At 40.9% G+C, this 18,291-nt stretch overlaps 1 protein-coding gene across 5 annotated transcripts in view; it reads left to right on the forward strand.

Moving 5' to 3' along the window:
- The first annotated feature begins 1,219 nt into the window (after positions 1-1,219).
- Positions 1,220-18,291, forward strand: part of GRIK2 (glutamate ionotropic receptor kainate type subunit 2) — a 605,654-nt gene continuing 588,582 nt past the window's right edge. For 4 of the 5 annotated variants that reach the window (XM_054569762.1, XM_054569766.1, XM_054569765.1 and 1 more), the window contains exons 1-2: positions 1,220-1,340; positions 6,425-6,831. In XM_054569762.1, the coding sequence (XP_054425737.1) occupies positions 6,717-6,831 (115 nt within the window). In that variant the 5' untranslated portion in view covers positions 1,220-1,340; positions 6,425-6,716. Of the gene's footprint in view, positions 1,341-6,384; positions 6,832-18,291 lie in introns of those variants that run through there. The other variant, XM_054569763.1, reaches the window with a different exon arrangement.

Genomic DNA, 18,291 nt, shown 5'->3' on the forward strand with positions numbered 1-18,291 from the left:
GTATTGAATAGATGTTGACTTTTCCGACCCAGAGGAGCGGAACCCGGGGATTGTTTGCAAAAGCTAATCGTTTGTACTGAGATGCGGAGGTGGCCGGGGGTGGGGGTGGCCTCGGACGGGGGTGGGGGTGGGGTGGCGGTGGGGGGTGGTCCTGGAGTGCTCGCCGGCGGCGGCCCCTCCCTGGAAGCAGAGTTGCGGGAAGACTCAAGGACTTTATCACCCTCTTCTCCTCGAACATTAAAAAAAAGAAAGTCCTTTAGAGTATTTAGACCGGAGGTCAGCCAGGCCGGGATGTTCCGCAGGCTTCTTTCTCCAGCCTTTGAATTGCGACCTCTGGTTCGGCACCCATGAGATTTCAAAGCAAACTTCTTTCTGAAATTTGCTTGGGTTGAGAGTTCAGAGACCTTGGGGGGCGGGGCCCGTCTGCTCGCCTAACCATCCATCCTCAGGAGAAGTCCGTTTTTCCGTTCTCAGCCACCTGGCGGGGGCGGGAGCGGGGGGAGGGAGGGAGGGGGGGGAGAGAGAGAGAGAGAGAGAGAGAGAGAGAGAGAGAGAGAGAGAGAGAGAGAGAGAGAGAGAGAGAGACTACGGGGAGAGGAGGGAGAGAAGGAGGGAGAGAAAGAGAGACACGTGCAGCGATTGTAGGTGTCTAAGGGGGTCTGGCAACCAGAAGGGAGTGCACTTTGTGCAAGAGTACATGGGTGGAGGGGCGGGTGAGGTACAGGTCAAGATCTTTTTCGCTGACCTCAAAGGGAATCGTCAGTACTTTTACTAAAAGGGCCACTTTGGTAACTACCAACTGCTTTCCCAATGCTGGCAGCAGAGAAGTTCTGTTGCTATGGTTTCAGAGAGGTATAAAAGCCACCACCCAAAACCAAACGAGTTGGGGCTCCCTACATTTGTGGTCACCACCCAGGCCCAGGCATATGCCTTGGCGATTTGCGTCACTCCGTGACCGACCAACTTGTTCTCGGTCCTCTTATCCCAGAGCAGGCAGGGATGTGCGCTGGTTGCGGGGACACCTAAATTTTGGAGCATTTGCTCCTGAGGTCCAGGGACTAGCGCGGCGCCCCTTTGGCCTCCGCGGTTGCGGGGAAAGGAACGCGGCGCCTTTAAAGCAGAAGGCGAGGAACCCCCGCCAGGAGGCGTGTCCGTCTCCGCCGCCGCCGCCGCCACTGCTCCACGGTCTTCGGCTCAGCCGCCGCCGCCGTCACTCGTGCTGGGCGCCCGCGGCTGCGCTGCTCTGTCCGCGAGCTGGGGACTTCCCGCCCGACCTCCTCCGCCTGCTCCTCCCCGAGGACCACCCTTCCCCCTCCCCGCCCACCTCCCCCCCGAGAAAGGTAAGGACTCCCCCCGGGTGGGCTCAGATCCGGGCTGCCTTCCCAAGAGTATGTTCCCTTGAGGACAGGAGGGACCGGGGGTGGGCGAGGGACATTTCCCGCCGGGAGAGGAGGAAAGCGAAGAGCCACGCGGCGGATCCTGGTACGCTCGCTCGGGGCACCCGCTGGACCGATTCGCTGAGAGTGGCTTTGTCCCGCTCACCGCAGCCAATTCCCGTCAAAGGTGCAACTGGCTCGGTTGGCTGCAGAAGCTCCCGTTCTCCTTGTAGAATAATTTAATAAGTGGACGCGTTAGGAAGTGGCCTCCGCTACTGGGACTCACGCTAGGCGACGAGACACAGATGGCAAGAAGCAATGTGTCTGCCTGAGGGTCTGATGAACTCCGTAGCCTTCCTTCCATCCTCCCCTTCTACCGTAAACCCTGTTCCCTAGTTCTGTGCTGAAGGAGTACAGACATTCGTGTTAACCGCGGCCACTACAGAGAGCGTCTGAAAAAACTCGGAGGGCAACCCATTAGGGTAAGGGGAGTAGGGTCACCAGGGTGGATCGTAATCGTCAAGAACTTTTAATGACTCTCTGTCATCCCCTGGTAATTTTACCTTCAAGGAGTTCTTTGCTAAACAACACAACCCAACCAAGGCTTCTCGTAATGATTTCCAATTTAGGGAATAGGGGCTATTAAGAAACTTACCGCTACTATACTTTTGGTAACAGATTACCTTCTATCACTTCTTCATCTTCATGCTGTAAGTATTGTCAGCAGAAATTACCTTATGAATTATTATTTTAATTTCATAGGAGGTGATTGATTCATTTGAATCTTAGTCTGTAGTTTACTGGAAGATATTTCCATCTTGATTTGTCTAAGTTTATTACCTTATAACTTTTTTTATGGAAGCTATTTTTGTCACCACCAGGGCAGGTTCCAGGGGCCTTAGGAACTTCTTAGTTAAACAAAATGAAACGTACAAAAAGAAGGTGACAGAGAGTAAGTGATGCCTAGAAATCTTACCTGTTTGTCTTCTTCTATTTAAACCCAGGAGGATTACACAAAATGAAATTATTCCTGGACACGTAAATCTATTCCAATTTAATTTCTTAATTAAGATATACTTCTTCTCAGCATCAAAAAATTAATTAACACTCTAAATGTCATTAATCATCAGTGCAGCAGAATGTTGGTGGAGCAGCTGATATGTGTTGAGAATCACAAGGGATTGCGTAGCATTCATAGTTAAGAGGGAAGTGCAAGTATGCAACAGTGTGGTTTTAACTGATACCAGGTCTGACTTTATTCTCAGACACCTCTAATGCTATGGTTGAACAGGCTGTTTATTTTAGCTTAGCTGCATTACAACAGACCACATGCATGGAAGACTGGGTCAAGTATTACTATAAGGTGAGGTTTCTCAAATGTCACATAACAGCAGGACTTCAGTGACAAGTTAAGTGGAATTCTTACAAAGAATTCCATGTGAAAAATTTAAATATAGATATGGCATGGAAGAACCTTTGAAACACCTCTGAAATTCAGGTTGTCCTGGGATTATATATTTGCTGTTTCTAGTAAAAGGTATATAAACGTTGTGCTGTAAGGATTATTACACATTTGTTCATACCCCAGCAGGTGGCAGCTAACTAGAATAAAATTCATTTTCACTGGGAGAATAGAAAAATAAAATTGCTTCTCAAGTAATGGTGTCCCAAAATAAGAGGTCATTAGTGTCAGTATATATAAAAATACAGTGAAAGATGAAGCTAATGGCTTTTTGTTGTTGTTGTAACAAGCTTTGCATGAACATCCTATACGTTTTGTTTCTTGTTAATTTATCATAGGCTTGATATTTCCTCATGTCAGCATTCTGTTTTCTTTTTTTCTCAAGCCTTAGTTTTAGATACAGCTCCTCTCTGTGTGTGCATATATGTGTGCATTTGCAGTTTGTCATCTCTGCTTTGACCTTGGAACCTACAGAGCTTTGGTTCCTAGAAATAAAGGTTGCCATATGGCTAAAATGAGGGGGGAGGGGGGAACAAGTATGATTAAGGTGTGTAAATCAATATGGTTTCCTGACACTGAATAGTGATATTTTGTTTTTCTTTGAGAAATGAGCAAATTACAAAAACAACACAATTTAAAAAAGAGATTTAACTATGGTCTGTGAATACTATATAATGATTTTATCAATCTTTCATATAGCTCCAGAACTATGATGTATAGCATCAGTACTGGGGAGAAACTTATAATGACTTTAAAGTTGCATTACTATACGGATCTTTTATACTATCAAATCATTCTGTTCTGGTATTGGGGAGGTAAATTAGGGTTTTGCTGTTATTGCTTTTGCCCTGGGAGTGAGTGACGTTTAGTGAGAAAGAATGAGAATTAATGTGATTACCCTTGTAACAGATGGAAATCTGGAGGTGGAGAATTCTAAAGCAATAACTAATTGTACATTTTAGAAATGTCTTTAGCCACTGAACATTAACAGCATGTTATTCAGTATTCTGAATTCTTGGGTGGTCTTTTGGGCATTTTTTTTGTACTGGGAAATAAGTAATACTTATGAGAGAATTCAGAGTTAATGTGAGTGGTTTGTAGTCATATGCCCTGGAAGGGAATGACTGTCAGCACATCCCGGGTATGCCAAGCAGTCCCAGTAAGTCACACTGACATACACACACAACACACTTCACAAAATATCCTCTTGCCAATGTGAACAATGCGGTAACTCAAGTTCACAGACCCTGTGTAGTAGAAATATGCACCTTGTCACTTGAAATGGTACATTACCCATTCGATGTACTACTTTCAATGTACTACTCCTAAATAAATCTATGTCTGGAGTGCTGTCCGCGGTCCTGAAGAAAGGTTGTCTCCTGTCTTGCAGTTTAGTTGGACAGGTGGAGTTTTCTGTGTTGTTGAAGGCTTTCAGATTTGTTAATGGATATAAATGAATCTGATTTAGTATATGTGCAAAATTGGTTCTTTGAGGACCAATTAACAGTAAAAAATCATGATAGACTTTTTACTGTTTAATTTACTGTGTAAGAACTTCATGAATCTGGAAGCTTGATCTTTCACTCTTCCAGCTAGACATCTGGTAAGTAATCTCTCAAAACTAAGTAGTTTAAAATGCAGGTTTTAAGCAGAGAAGTTGCTATTGTAATGTTAAATGCCATGATGTTAACAGAACATGAAAAAGGAGCCATGGTACATTCTGTTTTCTCAGGTTCCATTAAATGCCAACTACACTGCAGAATTGCAGTATTTTGATTAGTCACAACATTCTATTTTCAGGTATTAGGTACCAATTATATTGACAGATAAAAATAACAATATTTACTGTTTCCCTGGCAGTCATTATAATCTCTGCTAGGATCAAAAAGAGAAAAGGACAAATAGAATGGAATAAATGAGACAGCAAATACAAGACAGAACATGTTGGGCTGTACATACCTTACAAGAGATATTTTAAACATGGACTGAAGGAGTCGCTAGATACCCTTGGTTTTAGCACAAGGTGTTCCTTTTAAAGTGCTCAAATAGTCAAATTATTTGATTGAATTGCCTGCTACACTGCAGAACTAGCCATTCATGATACTTATTTTTGACACTGCAGTTATGCCTCCATTTTAAAAATAAAATAAATGCCCACTGAATGCCTTAGCAAAATGTAAGTTTATTTTCAAATAGGAATTTTATAATATCTTAAGAAAAATAGATTGAAGGAATCATTATGATGGGATTAAAACATTACCTTTTTTTTTGCTTTCTGGCGGGGTATAGTAGTCATATCACTATTTAAAAATTAGATATCCTTCAAATAAGATATGATATAATATTTTTTCATAAGGTTTAACCTATGCCCTGTTAGTTGGTTATGAAAAAGAGATTAATTTTAAGATATAGGTCTATCAGTTTGCCTCTTGTACTTCTTGATCACTTAAATTTAATAATATGTAGGAAGATATTAATTACTATCCTTGGTTTCACTCACTAATGTGAAATATTACAATTAGATATTTTTATCTATGTGCCTGGAGGAAAGTATATTACCTATTTTAATAATAAAATATATTTTTATTTCAATAGGAAATTTTGTACTTTTTTCTTGACTAAATTGCTAGTTGTGAAAGCCAAGACAGTTATTGCCCTGGAACTCTCAATATTCTGACCAGAACACTAGAAAATAATAAGGCATTTTAGACAAAACTGTGACAATGTTGCTCAAGCTATGATCCTATATTCCACCTCCTAAAGAAAAACGTCCATTCAAAAAACCAAAGATAGAAGATATTTGGGCATAAATGATTTAAGCCTTTGGAGTTTGCTGCACTAATTCAAACATCATTGTCTTTATACATATGCACAATTATTTTAGAAGAGCTAAAAATGTGTGGAAAAATATGATTCTTTAATTTTAATTCAACCTTTTCCCCCCTAAAAAGTCACTCAAAGAAATCTATTTTTATTCCTAGGTGGTAATCAAGGAATGTCCCGCTCAAGTTTTAAATGATTATCTTCATCTCTCCAATTGCACACTTATATATAGTTATTCCTGGACAAAATTTTAAAAGTATAACTAAGACTATTTTTCAACCTAAACACAAGTTACATTTGCATTAATTTTCGTCTTAGACCACTTTCTATTTTACAACTCCTAGGCAAAGTGACTTTCACTTAGCTTGTCATTTATTAAAATTAATCAGTTGATTGTAAAAAGTCTGCTTGCATACACCAGTCACTCTCTTGGCAAACAGTCTTTTTGAAAATAAAAGCAATTTCCCCACATAAATTAATCTGACTTCTTTCTTGCAACTCCAGGCGGGCGATCAGATCGGTTGCATAATAGATATTGGGAAGCTCACTGGCAGAGAGCCTTAAGAGGCAAGCAGTTATCTCAATTTTTCTCACTTAATCTTGGCTTCACGTCAGAAGCTGTGCAGCAGTGCAGTAGAATAGGGCCTGGCAAAACCTTTGCGAGCAAAGCGCCGTTTGTGCGGGACTGTAGCTTGCTACCTACACCTCGGCCCTTTCCAAGGCTGGATTTCCTATTGATTTTCCTCCTCCTTTGCTTCCCCAGGCTCGCGCGGCCGGACATTGTGGGTGTGCTTGCTGGATTTCTCCCGGATGCTCCCCGACTAACATGGATGTCCCACCATCCCTTGCAGTGGAAGGTTGCTTCTTGGCGCAGTGAGTGAAGAACATGCAGCGATTGCTAATGGGTTTGGGAAGCGGAGACTCCTTCCTCTCTCTGTGACCATGCCGTGATCGTGCCTGCGGCCACTACTCGACACAGCCTCATTCCTACCCGAACCGGGAGCCTAACGCTAGATCCGGGAAGTGGGTGCCGCGCGTGTGGACACAGAAACACCATGAAGATTATTTCTCCGATTCTAAGTAATCCAGTCTTCAGGCGCACCATTAAACTCCTGCTCTGCTTACTGTGGATTGGATATTCTCAAGGAACTACACATGTATTAAGATTTGGTAAGATTCCCCATCTCTCTCCAGCGCTGGGTATTTGGCTTCCAGGCAGCCGGATGTAAACAGGCTGGTGGGCTCCATGCATTCCAACCTGTTCCACTGCTCCGTAGCCTCCGGGTTTTAAAGAAACTCCTTGTGTCTTTTATTTCATTTCCTCTCCCACCCTTTTTCTTTAAAAAAAAAAAAAAAAGGCTTCAGCCAATTTTTGAAGTGAGTGCCTGTGTTTGGTAGTGGTCGCTGCGTGACCTCCCCTCAGTAGCCAGCTATAGAACTGCTGGTGACGCCGGGGGCACACTACCTTGGTGCCCCCCTGTCTCCTGGGAGCCTTTCCAGGCTGGCGGAATGCGAGGTCCACAGGAACGTGGGCGCTTGGGGCTACGCTCCTCACATTGCGGGGTTGATGAGTTAATAACTTGCTAACTCTTTGGCGAGTTGCAATCCGTGCGCCTCTGTTTGGGAACCGGACAGGTCCGCAAGTGAAAGGCGCTAGCCCTTTTGATTTTATTTATTTATTTATTTATTTATTTTTGTCATCAGAAAGATTTGTCAGTTAATTTCACCGCTTTTCTAATCTCTAGTGCCTTTCGGGGTGGGGTGTGGGAGTGAAGATCTTTAAAGTATTGTTGTAAGGTTAAAGGCTCAGTTTAGCAAGCGGAGGCTGCTACTTAACAGTAGTGCAAGTAGTGCTCCTAAGAAAGAGGTCTTGTTTGTTTCTAACTTCTGAGTCCTCCTCTCACAACATTCTTACTGCTTGTCCTAGACTAATAAATGACTAGCAGTGATGATTGGGGTGGAGGGTAGGTGTGTGTGGGAGTCTAAGTCTGCATCTGTATTTCGCCGGGGCATGATAAAGGAGCCCAGGGAACCCTTACATATGAGGGGAATCTATTGTTTTCCTAAGGAATCAGGGGTTCCTGAGAGCACAGGAAAATCTAATTGTGGGACTCCAGTTGGAGACACTGGTCGGAAGGTTTGCTTGGAGGAAATGAAGCGTGGGCAGTGCTCAGCTGCTCCTGATGGCCAATGGAGTTTTAGTAGGAGCAGAGCCAGTCAGGGAAAGTTCCCTTAAGTAGATAAGAATGAGAGAGAAGAATGCCAACCCAGTAAATGCTTCCACTGTGGGCGCCTCCTTTGACAGTTCAAGTGGATTTAGACCAAAGAGTGCAGAAAACCGTATAATCCTGAGTATGTGCCTTTGAGATAAAAGCAGATACATTAAGTCACTCAGTCACATTTAAATCAAAGAGTGATTGCCTGCATCTCCTATTATGTCAACAGCATCTTCGCTTTCCTTTCCCCATATGCTTTTTTCTATAATGATAAAATTTATTCTCTCTCTCAGGCTTTGCAGAACCACTGTAGGAATGCTTTTCTCATATTAAAAAAAAAAAAGAAACCCAACTTTCCTCTTCTCCCGCCAACAAATAGAGACCTGAAGTCCAGGAGGCTAATAATGACAAAAACAAAACAAAACAGACAACAGAAAACCACAGTGGTTATAACTAGATTCCTACTGTAGTAGTTTTCTGTCTTCATGCCTTTACATGATACCTAAGCACATTGCTCTTAGCAAGAAGCATCCACAGGAATGCTTACTTCTTTGGATGAGATTAAACAGGTCCCTATATCACTGGAAATGTGTGTATGTTCAGCTCTTCTGCCTCAAGCACGTAAGTGCTACAGTATGGTAGTTTTGCCAATATGTTGAGTAGTACAGCGTACTTATTTGGACTATTGAGATATCTTCTGAAGTGTGTTTGTGAATGGATGTGTCTTTGTTTGTTTGCAGATGGGATGGGTAAAAAGGGAAGCCTGGGAGCAGGAATACTGAACCAATACTCTAAAGATTTTATTATTGCTGCTCTGGTCTTGCAGCACAATATTTGCTGAATCATTAGATTGTTACATTCGCTGATCATTTCATATCTTCATATTAAAAATCTTGGTGACCGTAGCAGAGTGTGTAGCAGCTTTCCAAAGAGCTGATACATACAAAAACACATTTTCCTAGACTAATACTAAGAAATAGTGGAATAGGTAAAGACCTTTCCACCAGTGCCCTGGTAGCCTAAACGAACAGCCCAGTTTCTAAAGAACCTGGTATTCTCTCCCATTAACTTAAACATCTTCCATGTGGAGGTCCATTTTCTCTGTCTTCTGACCTGAGTTGTGGGGCACGACTGTGTATAGTGTAATCTCTGGGACATTTCCCTGTTGAGGCTACTTTGATGCAGTGATGGAAAGTTTTATTTTCTTCTGGGGAAACCATGTTTTTGGGTGAAGTGTATGGTTGGCTGAACACATGTAAGCCATCTTTGGGAAAGCTTATTCTCAACTTTGGCTGGAAAAGGGAAACAGAGCCTTTGGTATCTCCTTGGCCCTGCACACTGGCCTCAGGTCCATGGCCTGTAGCCTTGTCCGGTGCCTTGGCAGGGAAGAAGTTGGAGTTGCTGATGGAGCAGCTGCCCCTGGACTGCTGCTGAGTGTGGTCAGACCTGCCCCATCTGATGAGAAGATGGCATCCAGTTGCTTCTTTCACCTCCCCCACCGACCCAGGTGCCACTTGCAGCACCAGTTGCCCATGTCTCCACCACAGCAGTGCCATGGCAACCACCACCCTCACCCACTCCACTCTATGCTGTCCTTCACCAGGCTCCCACTGCTGCATCCCCCTGTCTCCCGCAGTATGATGCGTATGACCCTTGCCTAGTCGCCCACCACCTGTCCGTGTCCTGTCTGTCTGTCTGTCTCTCTCTCTGTCTCACACACACACACACACACACACACACAAATTCGCTCTGGCAAAGCAAGTGGGGCACTTTGGCACAATGACTCCCCTCTGATATCCAAGAAAACTTCCTGCAGTTGCACTTAGTTGTGCCTATGCCCAAATGCTCCCTACTTCCCCTTTGCAAACATCTCTGAGTGAAGGCCTCGGAAGTGCGAACCCCACGGCTCTTCCCGGAGGCTCTGGGGCAGCCCAGGCTCAGCTCTGCAGGAGCGGACAGGCGGGCACTCACCCTGGGTGGTAGCCATTTCCCTGTCTTCGATCCAACTTGGCTTTTTCAGGGTGGCAACACAGAGGGCATTTTGTCAGGAGACAAGGTGGATCTTGGACCGTTAGAGAGTCAATTCCCCCACCGCAGGTGAGGTCAGAAATTGTCCTTTTCCAGGAGCTGAGGTCCTGAGACACCCCCAGAGAAGCCTCTCCCCAGCGCTCCAGCTTTGGGGCCCCAGCGGGCGATGTAAATGAGGCACCTTTGTTTCCCCGCAGCTGCTCCACCCCGCCTGCGGTCCTGCGCTGAGTCCTGGACTGCAGCTCGCTGGCTGGAGAGGGCAAAGGCTGGATCCTTCTCTCCGCGGGGGCATGGCCCCCAATTCCACAGTCTCCCAGCTGAACCGTTGCTTCGCAGGACTTTAATATTTCTTTTGCTACTTTAGCCACCCTTCTCTTCCAGGTCCGCTCGATCTCTGCTCCAGGGAGCTTGGGGGAGGATTTGAAGCTGGCTCTGTTCAGAGCTCTGTGCAGGGCTAGCAGCCTTAGGGGGCAGTGTTTGGGGGGTTTTGCATCTTCTTTAAGGAATCGCTCCTCAAGTCACCCCTTGTTTCTGATCTTTGAGGTCAGTTTTTCAAATTCCACATCCGAATTTGACCGCCAGGACCAAAGAGAGCAACTCAAACTTTCTCCCAGCTCCTGAGCAGTTTCTTCATGATAGTCCTTTCCGAGGAACTGAGCGTGCGGTAGGCACTTCTTTCCTTTAGATGTTTTGACTTAGCTGACCTAGCTTTTCTCTTAAGCGTCCCAGTGCAAAGCCTAATTAAAAGGTTTCCCAGGTGAGGTTCCCCCTCCCACCCTTAAGATGCGTTGACATCTCCTTGGCCATCGGCACTGGCCACAGGTCCGTCCATGGTTTGTAGACACCTTCTTGTGCATAAGCCCATGGTGAAAAAAACCAGCTCAGGGACAGCCCCAATAATAAAACCTATGGCCTGAGGGGGAACAGAAAGGGTTCCTATGGAAATTCCCCTATTTGCTGGACATCCCATGTGATCTCAGGTATAATAATTAGCAGCAGATATACTACCATGTCTAGGACTGTGAATGAATTGACTGAGCTTAGAAGCCGCCACTATCAACAAGTTCTTTGAAAGAGATTTTTCTTCCTTTGGGAGGTGAGGTGGGTGGGAGGGAGGAGTGGCCTTATATCTGGAATGAGGAAAAGTAGCCCTCGAGAGGTGGGGCTGCCAGAGTAATAGCTGCTATTGACTGAAACAGATAAAACCCGAACACCTGCTCAGCTGGGTTCTGGAAAGCAGGGGAGGGAAGTGTTTCCAAGAATCGCCAACACAATGGCCACAATAAAAAAAAAAAGTCTATTTTTCACATAAGTTCTCACTTATTCTTAAAGCTTCAAAGAATAACTCTGATGTGATCCATCAAGGGAGGCACACTCATTTCAGAAAACGACTTTGAAAAATGATCTTTTCATCTAGAAATAGCTTTCCTTCTCCACCTAGATGCATGGAACTCACTACATTTTTCTGATTTTGTGTGTTTGTTTTTTAGCAGTGAACATGGTTTATACGTCAGTAGATGTTTCTTCAGACGGACACCTTTTGCTTTTTAGGTTATCGTATGTGTTCATTCCCTGAATTTTCAAATCACACTGTTTCAACATTTACTCAGCACAGGAACGTTAATGCGAATTGCTCCCACACAAAGAAACATACAATGAACCAAATAAAATTTTGTCTATGATAATGATGACAATGTTTGATTTTCTTTTAATTATCAGAATTTCTGTAAGAAAATACTTTGCTCTTTTGTGGTAGAAATTTGCATGAGAGGAGTTCATTTTTTCCTGTTGTGAGAATTTTAGCTCTAATTTCATTTATTCTCTAGACATTTCCAGTGTCCATTTTTATACACCAAGTAGAAAGCAGTTCACTGTCATTCAACTGTGTTATACTTAAATCATCAGTCTATTACAGTCATAATACCTGGTGTTTGTAGGAGATCCCAGGTTTTTCCCAGGAGTATAGCCTGATGTATTGAAATGGAATGGATTGTTTTGCATTTGGGTGGTGAAGTTTTGTCTTCTCTGCACTTTCAATGTGTAGTTTACTTATAAGGTACTCAAAGTGCTTCAAATGAATCTTAAAACCTAAATCTTAGCATGAAAGGTAAGGTCAAAAGCTACTCAAAGGGAAGGAAGTAGGTGCACATCATCATTATTGACTGGTCTAGATTAAACAACGAAGGGGAAGATTTCAATCTGATAACATCATAGGGCTTCCTGTTTTTCTTTGCTGCTTCTGCTGACAATTTTGTAAGGTAATTAAATTGGTTGATTGAAGTCACGGTGGTCATGGGGCGATAAAGACCATTTGGATTTAATGGAATTTAAAACAACAGAGCACTGAACACAACTCTTACCGAACAAGAATTTTAATGGCCCATTCCGGGTGCTGACTAAATAGAACGCCCTTAACAAGTTTAATCGAAAGGGCAAGGCAGATTAGCGCTATATAGTCTTTATGGTTGAAGATTGGGGAATTAAAATTATCCCTTTAAAGACTCATTAATGCATTATCAAGATTTAATGTAGGTTAAACAAGCTTTCTTTAGACCTTCATCATATGCTTTGAACCTAGCCTTAGGACAAAGTTTTAATAAGAAAATAATTTTCAGAACTCACATATATGTCTCTCTGATTTCAAAAACAAGAAACATTTAAATTCCATGAGAATATATAGAGTGTTTAAGGTAACTATTCATGAATCCGTTCTCAGTTACTTGTAAAGAACAAGTTTGACTTTTCTTTTAAAGTTTCATAATTGGTAATTTGTATTTATATACAAAGCTTGTCTGTCATAGAGAAACTTAAGAGATAATAAAGAAATGTTCTTCTACAGTTTCAATATTCATAGGTATTTGATATATTTTATGTTGTCTTTTTAATCTTGTACTTTTTCCTTACTGAGACTTTGCATTCAGGTTGCCATACTTAAGTGCATTCAGTTTCCTCCTAATGTCAGGAAAAGGTCAGTTCCTTGCTGCACATGGGGGACACTAAAGGACATTCAGTGTCAAGATGGAAAGTCACGCTTCAGTCTCTTACGAGATTATTCTCTCCAACCGTTTCTTGTGGAATTATCTATTCAAAGTGTTCAGTTCCTTTCACTCTTCAAGAAAAACCTGAAACCCAAGTTTTCACATAAAAATCTCCCAAATTTTAATTGTACATAGTTTTTAAAATTGTTTAAAAAAATACGAGTTGACCAAACCTAAAGCCTTCAGCTAGCTCAGTTGGATATGGCTGCCTAGCCCAAAGGTTACCAGTTTTCACACTCTAGCCCATCCCACATTCCACAGGTTCTCTAAGCAACACATGGTTTTCTCACTCCTTATTGATCCCCAAACAAATAAGGCTTATTTATCGCTTGCCACACACCTTTAGGGCCAAACATTTTATATTGCCATATTTTCAAAGTGACAAAATTAGCTAATCTGATAAAACTAACATGAGTGGGAGTTTAGAGAAGACACTCACAACCTTTCTGCAGGACTTACTTTTCATTTTATTTTCTCTTTTATCTGGGCTTTGAGGCTTCTTTCCATTTATAGCAGCATTCAAGTATAACATTTGCCTATAGATTGATTCAAATCCTTTATTTTCTTAACTAAAAACGACGGTTGTTGTGGTTGATATGCAACCAAAGTGTCCTTCCATAGAGGATTGAGTGAAGAAGGTGTGGGATACTATTCAGCTGTAAGAAAAGATGAAATACTGCCATTTGCGACAACATGGATGGACCTTGAGAATATTATGCTACGTGAAATAAGTCAATCAGAAAAAGTTAAGAACCATATGATTTTACTCATTCATAGAATATAAGACTGAAACTCATAGCCACAGACAACAGTATGGTGGCTACCAGAGGGAAGGGGCTGGGGGCATAGTAAAGGGTATGGGGGCAAAATATATGGTGATGGAAGATGATCTGACTTTGGGTGGTGGGCACACAATGCAACATATCATACAAATGTACACTTGAAACATATATGATCATCTTAACCAATGTCACCCAATAAATTTTTAAAAATTACTTCTTTTCTGGATTTAGTAGAGAGCCACGTCAATAGACTGCAGGGCTATGTGTAAGAATCTAAAAAGTTCTGGGGAGGTTATGACTTTCAGATATTGCATTTTGCTGTCTATAATGTACACTTTTTTGCCAAATTTTTTGAGGGAAAAATAAGGATGTGCATTATACATGGGTATAATGATTATATCATGGGTATAATAATAAGTATAAAAATCCCATGCATAATGTGCACAAAAATGTGGGTGCGCATTATACATGGCAAAATACGGTACTTCCCGCTACTGGTACATGTAATTTTATCTGTCTTTCTTTTGGGTTCAGCATTTGCCCTTTCCCATGGCCTTATTTTTAGACAAGTACATTCTAGAAGGGACAGCACATGGTCTCTAGACTGTAAGGTTAGAATGAGTTTATTAGATCATTTGATTGTCTGTAACAAAGATGTTCAGAAACAGAAGAAAATACTAGGTGCCAAAGGGAGTACTGAGTGATTAGCACTGATTTGAAGGGGAGACTGAGAAAAAGAGAGAAGTCAAATTCTGTTTGATACACTGTCTTTTCTAGATTTACTGCCAGACATCTCAATGTTTTACAGATTGATCTTTTTGATTGTATTAGTTCAAATCTTTGAGCATATATGATTATTTTAAATAAGATGTCAGTGATATTCTTACATTGATATTGATATATCTACTCCCAATCAAAAGTATCTTTAAATGCTTTTTACACCCTTTTAAATCAACAAGCTACTTTTTCCACATTAAGTATTGCCTCTAATTCCCATTTCTGTTTCTAGCTCAGTTTTATTCCGAGTCATTCACCTGCCGCAATGGGAATATTGCTCAGCTCCAATGATTCAACAAGCAAAGCAAATATTATAGAAATATTCTGCTTCAGTATAGTCATAGGCATGTGGTCTATTTTTGTTGTCTTTTTAGTCCTGCCTTTTTTTTTTTTTTATCAACTGAAGCTTCTCTGTTGAGTTTATCATAGCTTTCAGTGTATTCAGGCCCTTCCTTTCCCAGAAAAAATGAAATGATAACTCTATCAAGATTAAGGGAAACAATAGACCCCTATAATTCTGAGCCAAAGAGTGCCCCAGAGATCATAAGGTCTAGTATCCTGAATTTAGGGATGAATTGCCAAGGGCAGATGAACATCTTGTTCTGGTTACTTCCAATTAGTATAAGATTTTAGACCAAAACATGAATATTCTGAGTGCCAGCCTAGTGATATTTTTCTGTAAATTACACTATTTTTCCATTGTAGCCTGTGACTCTCTGTGCTTCGCATCAGTTTGAGGACAAGCCACTGGTTCTGGTAGCTCTTCTAGATATCTGTGTACTTTGTTTCTTCCACCTTTTCTTCCATAACATTATTTCATTGATTATGTTTTTTTCTCTTTTTATCCTCTTTCTTTTTTTCAGTCCATTCTGCTCTCCCATGCTGCCAAAGTCTTCTTTCTCCCTGTTTCCAAAGCTTTCACCAAATCCACTTATTCAATTATAAATAGTAATTGAGTACATAGTATCTGTCAGGCAAACAGAATTCTAAGAAGAACCAGCTTATGACTTCAAGAAGTTTGTTACCCAATCAAAGAGAAAGATATATGAATATTAAAGTACCAATTGAGTGGTGTAGAAAATATATACAATAGTTGTATAAAAAAGACTATTGCTGGCTTGCAGTTTTATAGGGGAGATGGGACACTTGCTGGAAACTGTAAAAAAATGTGCGATAGGGAAGGATGGGGAAATGATTCAAAGAAGGAAGAAAAGGAAATTAAGAAAGTGAGGTTTGGGACAGAGAATAGATCTGTCCTGTCAGAGGACAGATAAGGCTTTAGGTGTTCAAAGCTTTAGTATTTAGGTTATAAGGTTTGGACACCTGCCTGTAGCTCCTGGAAAGCTATCGAAGGTAAAAAAGACGGGCTTAATTTGGTATTTAATAAGCAGTCAGGTGGTTTCTCCATCTCCTGCTTGCATGTTATAAAGAATAAGTGGATCTCCTTTCTCTGTTTTACTGAAATGAAAGCAAAGGACCCACCTTCATTGTCCTTGGTCATTGAAGCCTTTAGGAAGTTCTTGGTCTGGGATCTCAGATGCTTCTTAAGTGAAATTATAAAAGGAAATAAAGGAATATTTTTTTAACATATGGCCAGATGAGGTGATTAAGCAGGGAAAAGTTTCCAGTTAATCTAAAGGAAAATACATGGGAGAACAATTTAAAACTAGTTAGCTTCTTTGAGGGATATCATAAATCGCCTCTAAGGCATTCTCAGTGTTTGATATCTTAATTCCAAGAGAACTCCAGTAAATGAAACATTATCTATAATATGTAATATAATTATTCAAAAAAAGAATTAAAAATTAAATCAATTAAAAACAATTATAGTAGAATGAGTTCATTGTTAGTAATATTTTTGAAGTTTCTATGAATTCAAGACCCCAGACCCTGAATTTAGTTATTTGAGTCATTAATTTTACTCCCAACTTTGTCATCTAGTGGGTATGAATTAGAAAAAATAATTAAATCTCACTGAGCCTTGACTTCCATATTTGTAGAGTGGGTATAACTTGCTATCTACCTAACTTCCAGGAATACTGTTTGAATTAATAGGAAAATGTATAGAGCTCGGGGCTTATTGGCAGAAAAAGACTTTTAGTATTGAAAGTGTAATTGTTTATTCACTGTGTATGTGTAGAACAAAGAAAAATTTGTTGTCACTCATGCATATTTCATTCAACTTCTTAAATTGTGCATGTGCATTTAAAATGGCCTGTCTTTTAAAAATTATTCTCAAGTAGTTTTCTTTGGAATACACCTGAAACTATCATAAATGCATTGAAAAGGACTTACTGACTAATGGAACAAATTGTTGTTTGAGATGGTAGTTTTACAGAACAGCAAGTTTATAGGTTTTTTTTCCTTCTTTAAATATCAGGAATTTAATTTGCATTATCAAATACCCCAGGTATAAGTAGGAAGCAAATCACAACTAAAAACAAAAATAATATGTGAAGCAATCATGCTAAATTGTATGGCTAATATTTTTTTACTTTTTCACAACTGCATAGGTTTTCTAATTTATGTTCACAAACATTTTCTGAAAAGTTGTGCCCGATTTCATATGTTCTTCATTCTTTGTCCAGCTGCCTGTGATGAACTTTTAGCAATCATTCAAGTTCTGTAGACACACAGGTGACTCTATTTGATCCATTTGTGTTGATTCAGGAACGTTTCACAAACATTCAGATTTACTACAATTGTTTGGGATAGATAAGTGGGACTTTTCTGTGGTTGCATTGACATCTTCCTCAAGGAGCTATCCAAGGCGGTGTTTCTGGGGCTTCCTCTTGAAGGCATAATGGACTTCAGCGTCACTCTTACTTACATCATTAACCTCACCATTTTTCTCTAAGGCCCCTCTAGATTGTCTTTGACTTTTTTTTATCAAGCTCCAACACAGTACTGGGGGGATGAGCATAGAGATAGGGAGAAAAAGATAAAGACCCCCATCTCCCTACACAACCAGTGGTGCCACATTAGAGCATCCAGACCTTTAAAAAATATATTTGACCTATAATACACTTTTATATTTGGAATTTTATAAATGCTTTTGAAACTTCAGAGCATGGTGTTCATAAGGAAAATTTCTGGGATGAAAGGAGAGTGAGGTTTTGGATCGATGATTCCCAGCTGTCAGGAATGGGATGAAGGAGAGGAAGTCTCAAGATTTTTTATGATAATCTGAAGGAGGGATGGACTAAATGCTAATTGAAAAATACTGTCCTGTCTTAAGTCTGGTGTTTGTTTTCCTGGAAGCAGTTCTGCACTCTGGTAGAAATGATGTAGGAGTATGTGGAGATACAGTGGGGTTCCTGCTTCCAGTGAGTAAAGGGCAGAACAATATTCCATTCATCCATCTTTCCCTGAGGATTCTGGGTTGACCCCTCAGGAAGCTTTTCTGAAGACTGGGGGAAATTTTCCAACACTCATCCTCAACCTGTTCTCTAAGACGCATCTCTCTTCCTTTTGCTGTTCTATATGTCAACTATCCTTTAAAATCTAATTCAAGTTTTGCTTCCTTCAAAATGTCTGTTTTAGGTAGGCGTTCTATAGAATAGATTCAAACATTGGCCAGGAAATTTGATTATATCAAGATTCCCAAACCTTGTTTCACATCAGAATGGAAGGAGTTTTAAATAATTTAAATTCTTGGTTCCCAACCCTGGAGAGTCTGTGGTTTAAAATGTGTCATTTTTCACAACTGCATAGTCATAATATCTTTACTTTTTAAGAAAACTCTTTTTAAAAAATATTTGGTGCCAATTTTAAATAGTTTTATCCAAG

The sequence above is a fragment of the Pteronotus mesoamericanus genome, unplaced genomic scaffold, assembly GCF_021234165.1.
Source record: "Pteronotus mesoamericanus isolate MK-2021 breed Mesoamerican mustached bat unplaced genomic scaffold, CSHL_Meso_final contig_20, whole genome shotgun sequence".
Lineage (NCBI taxonomy): Eukaryota > Metazoa > Chordata > Mammalia > Chiroptera > Mormoopidae > Pteronotus > Pteronotus mesoamericanus.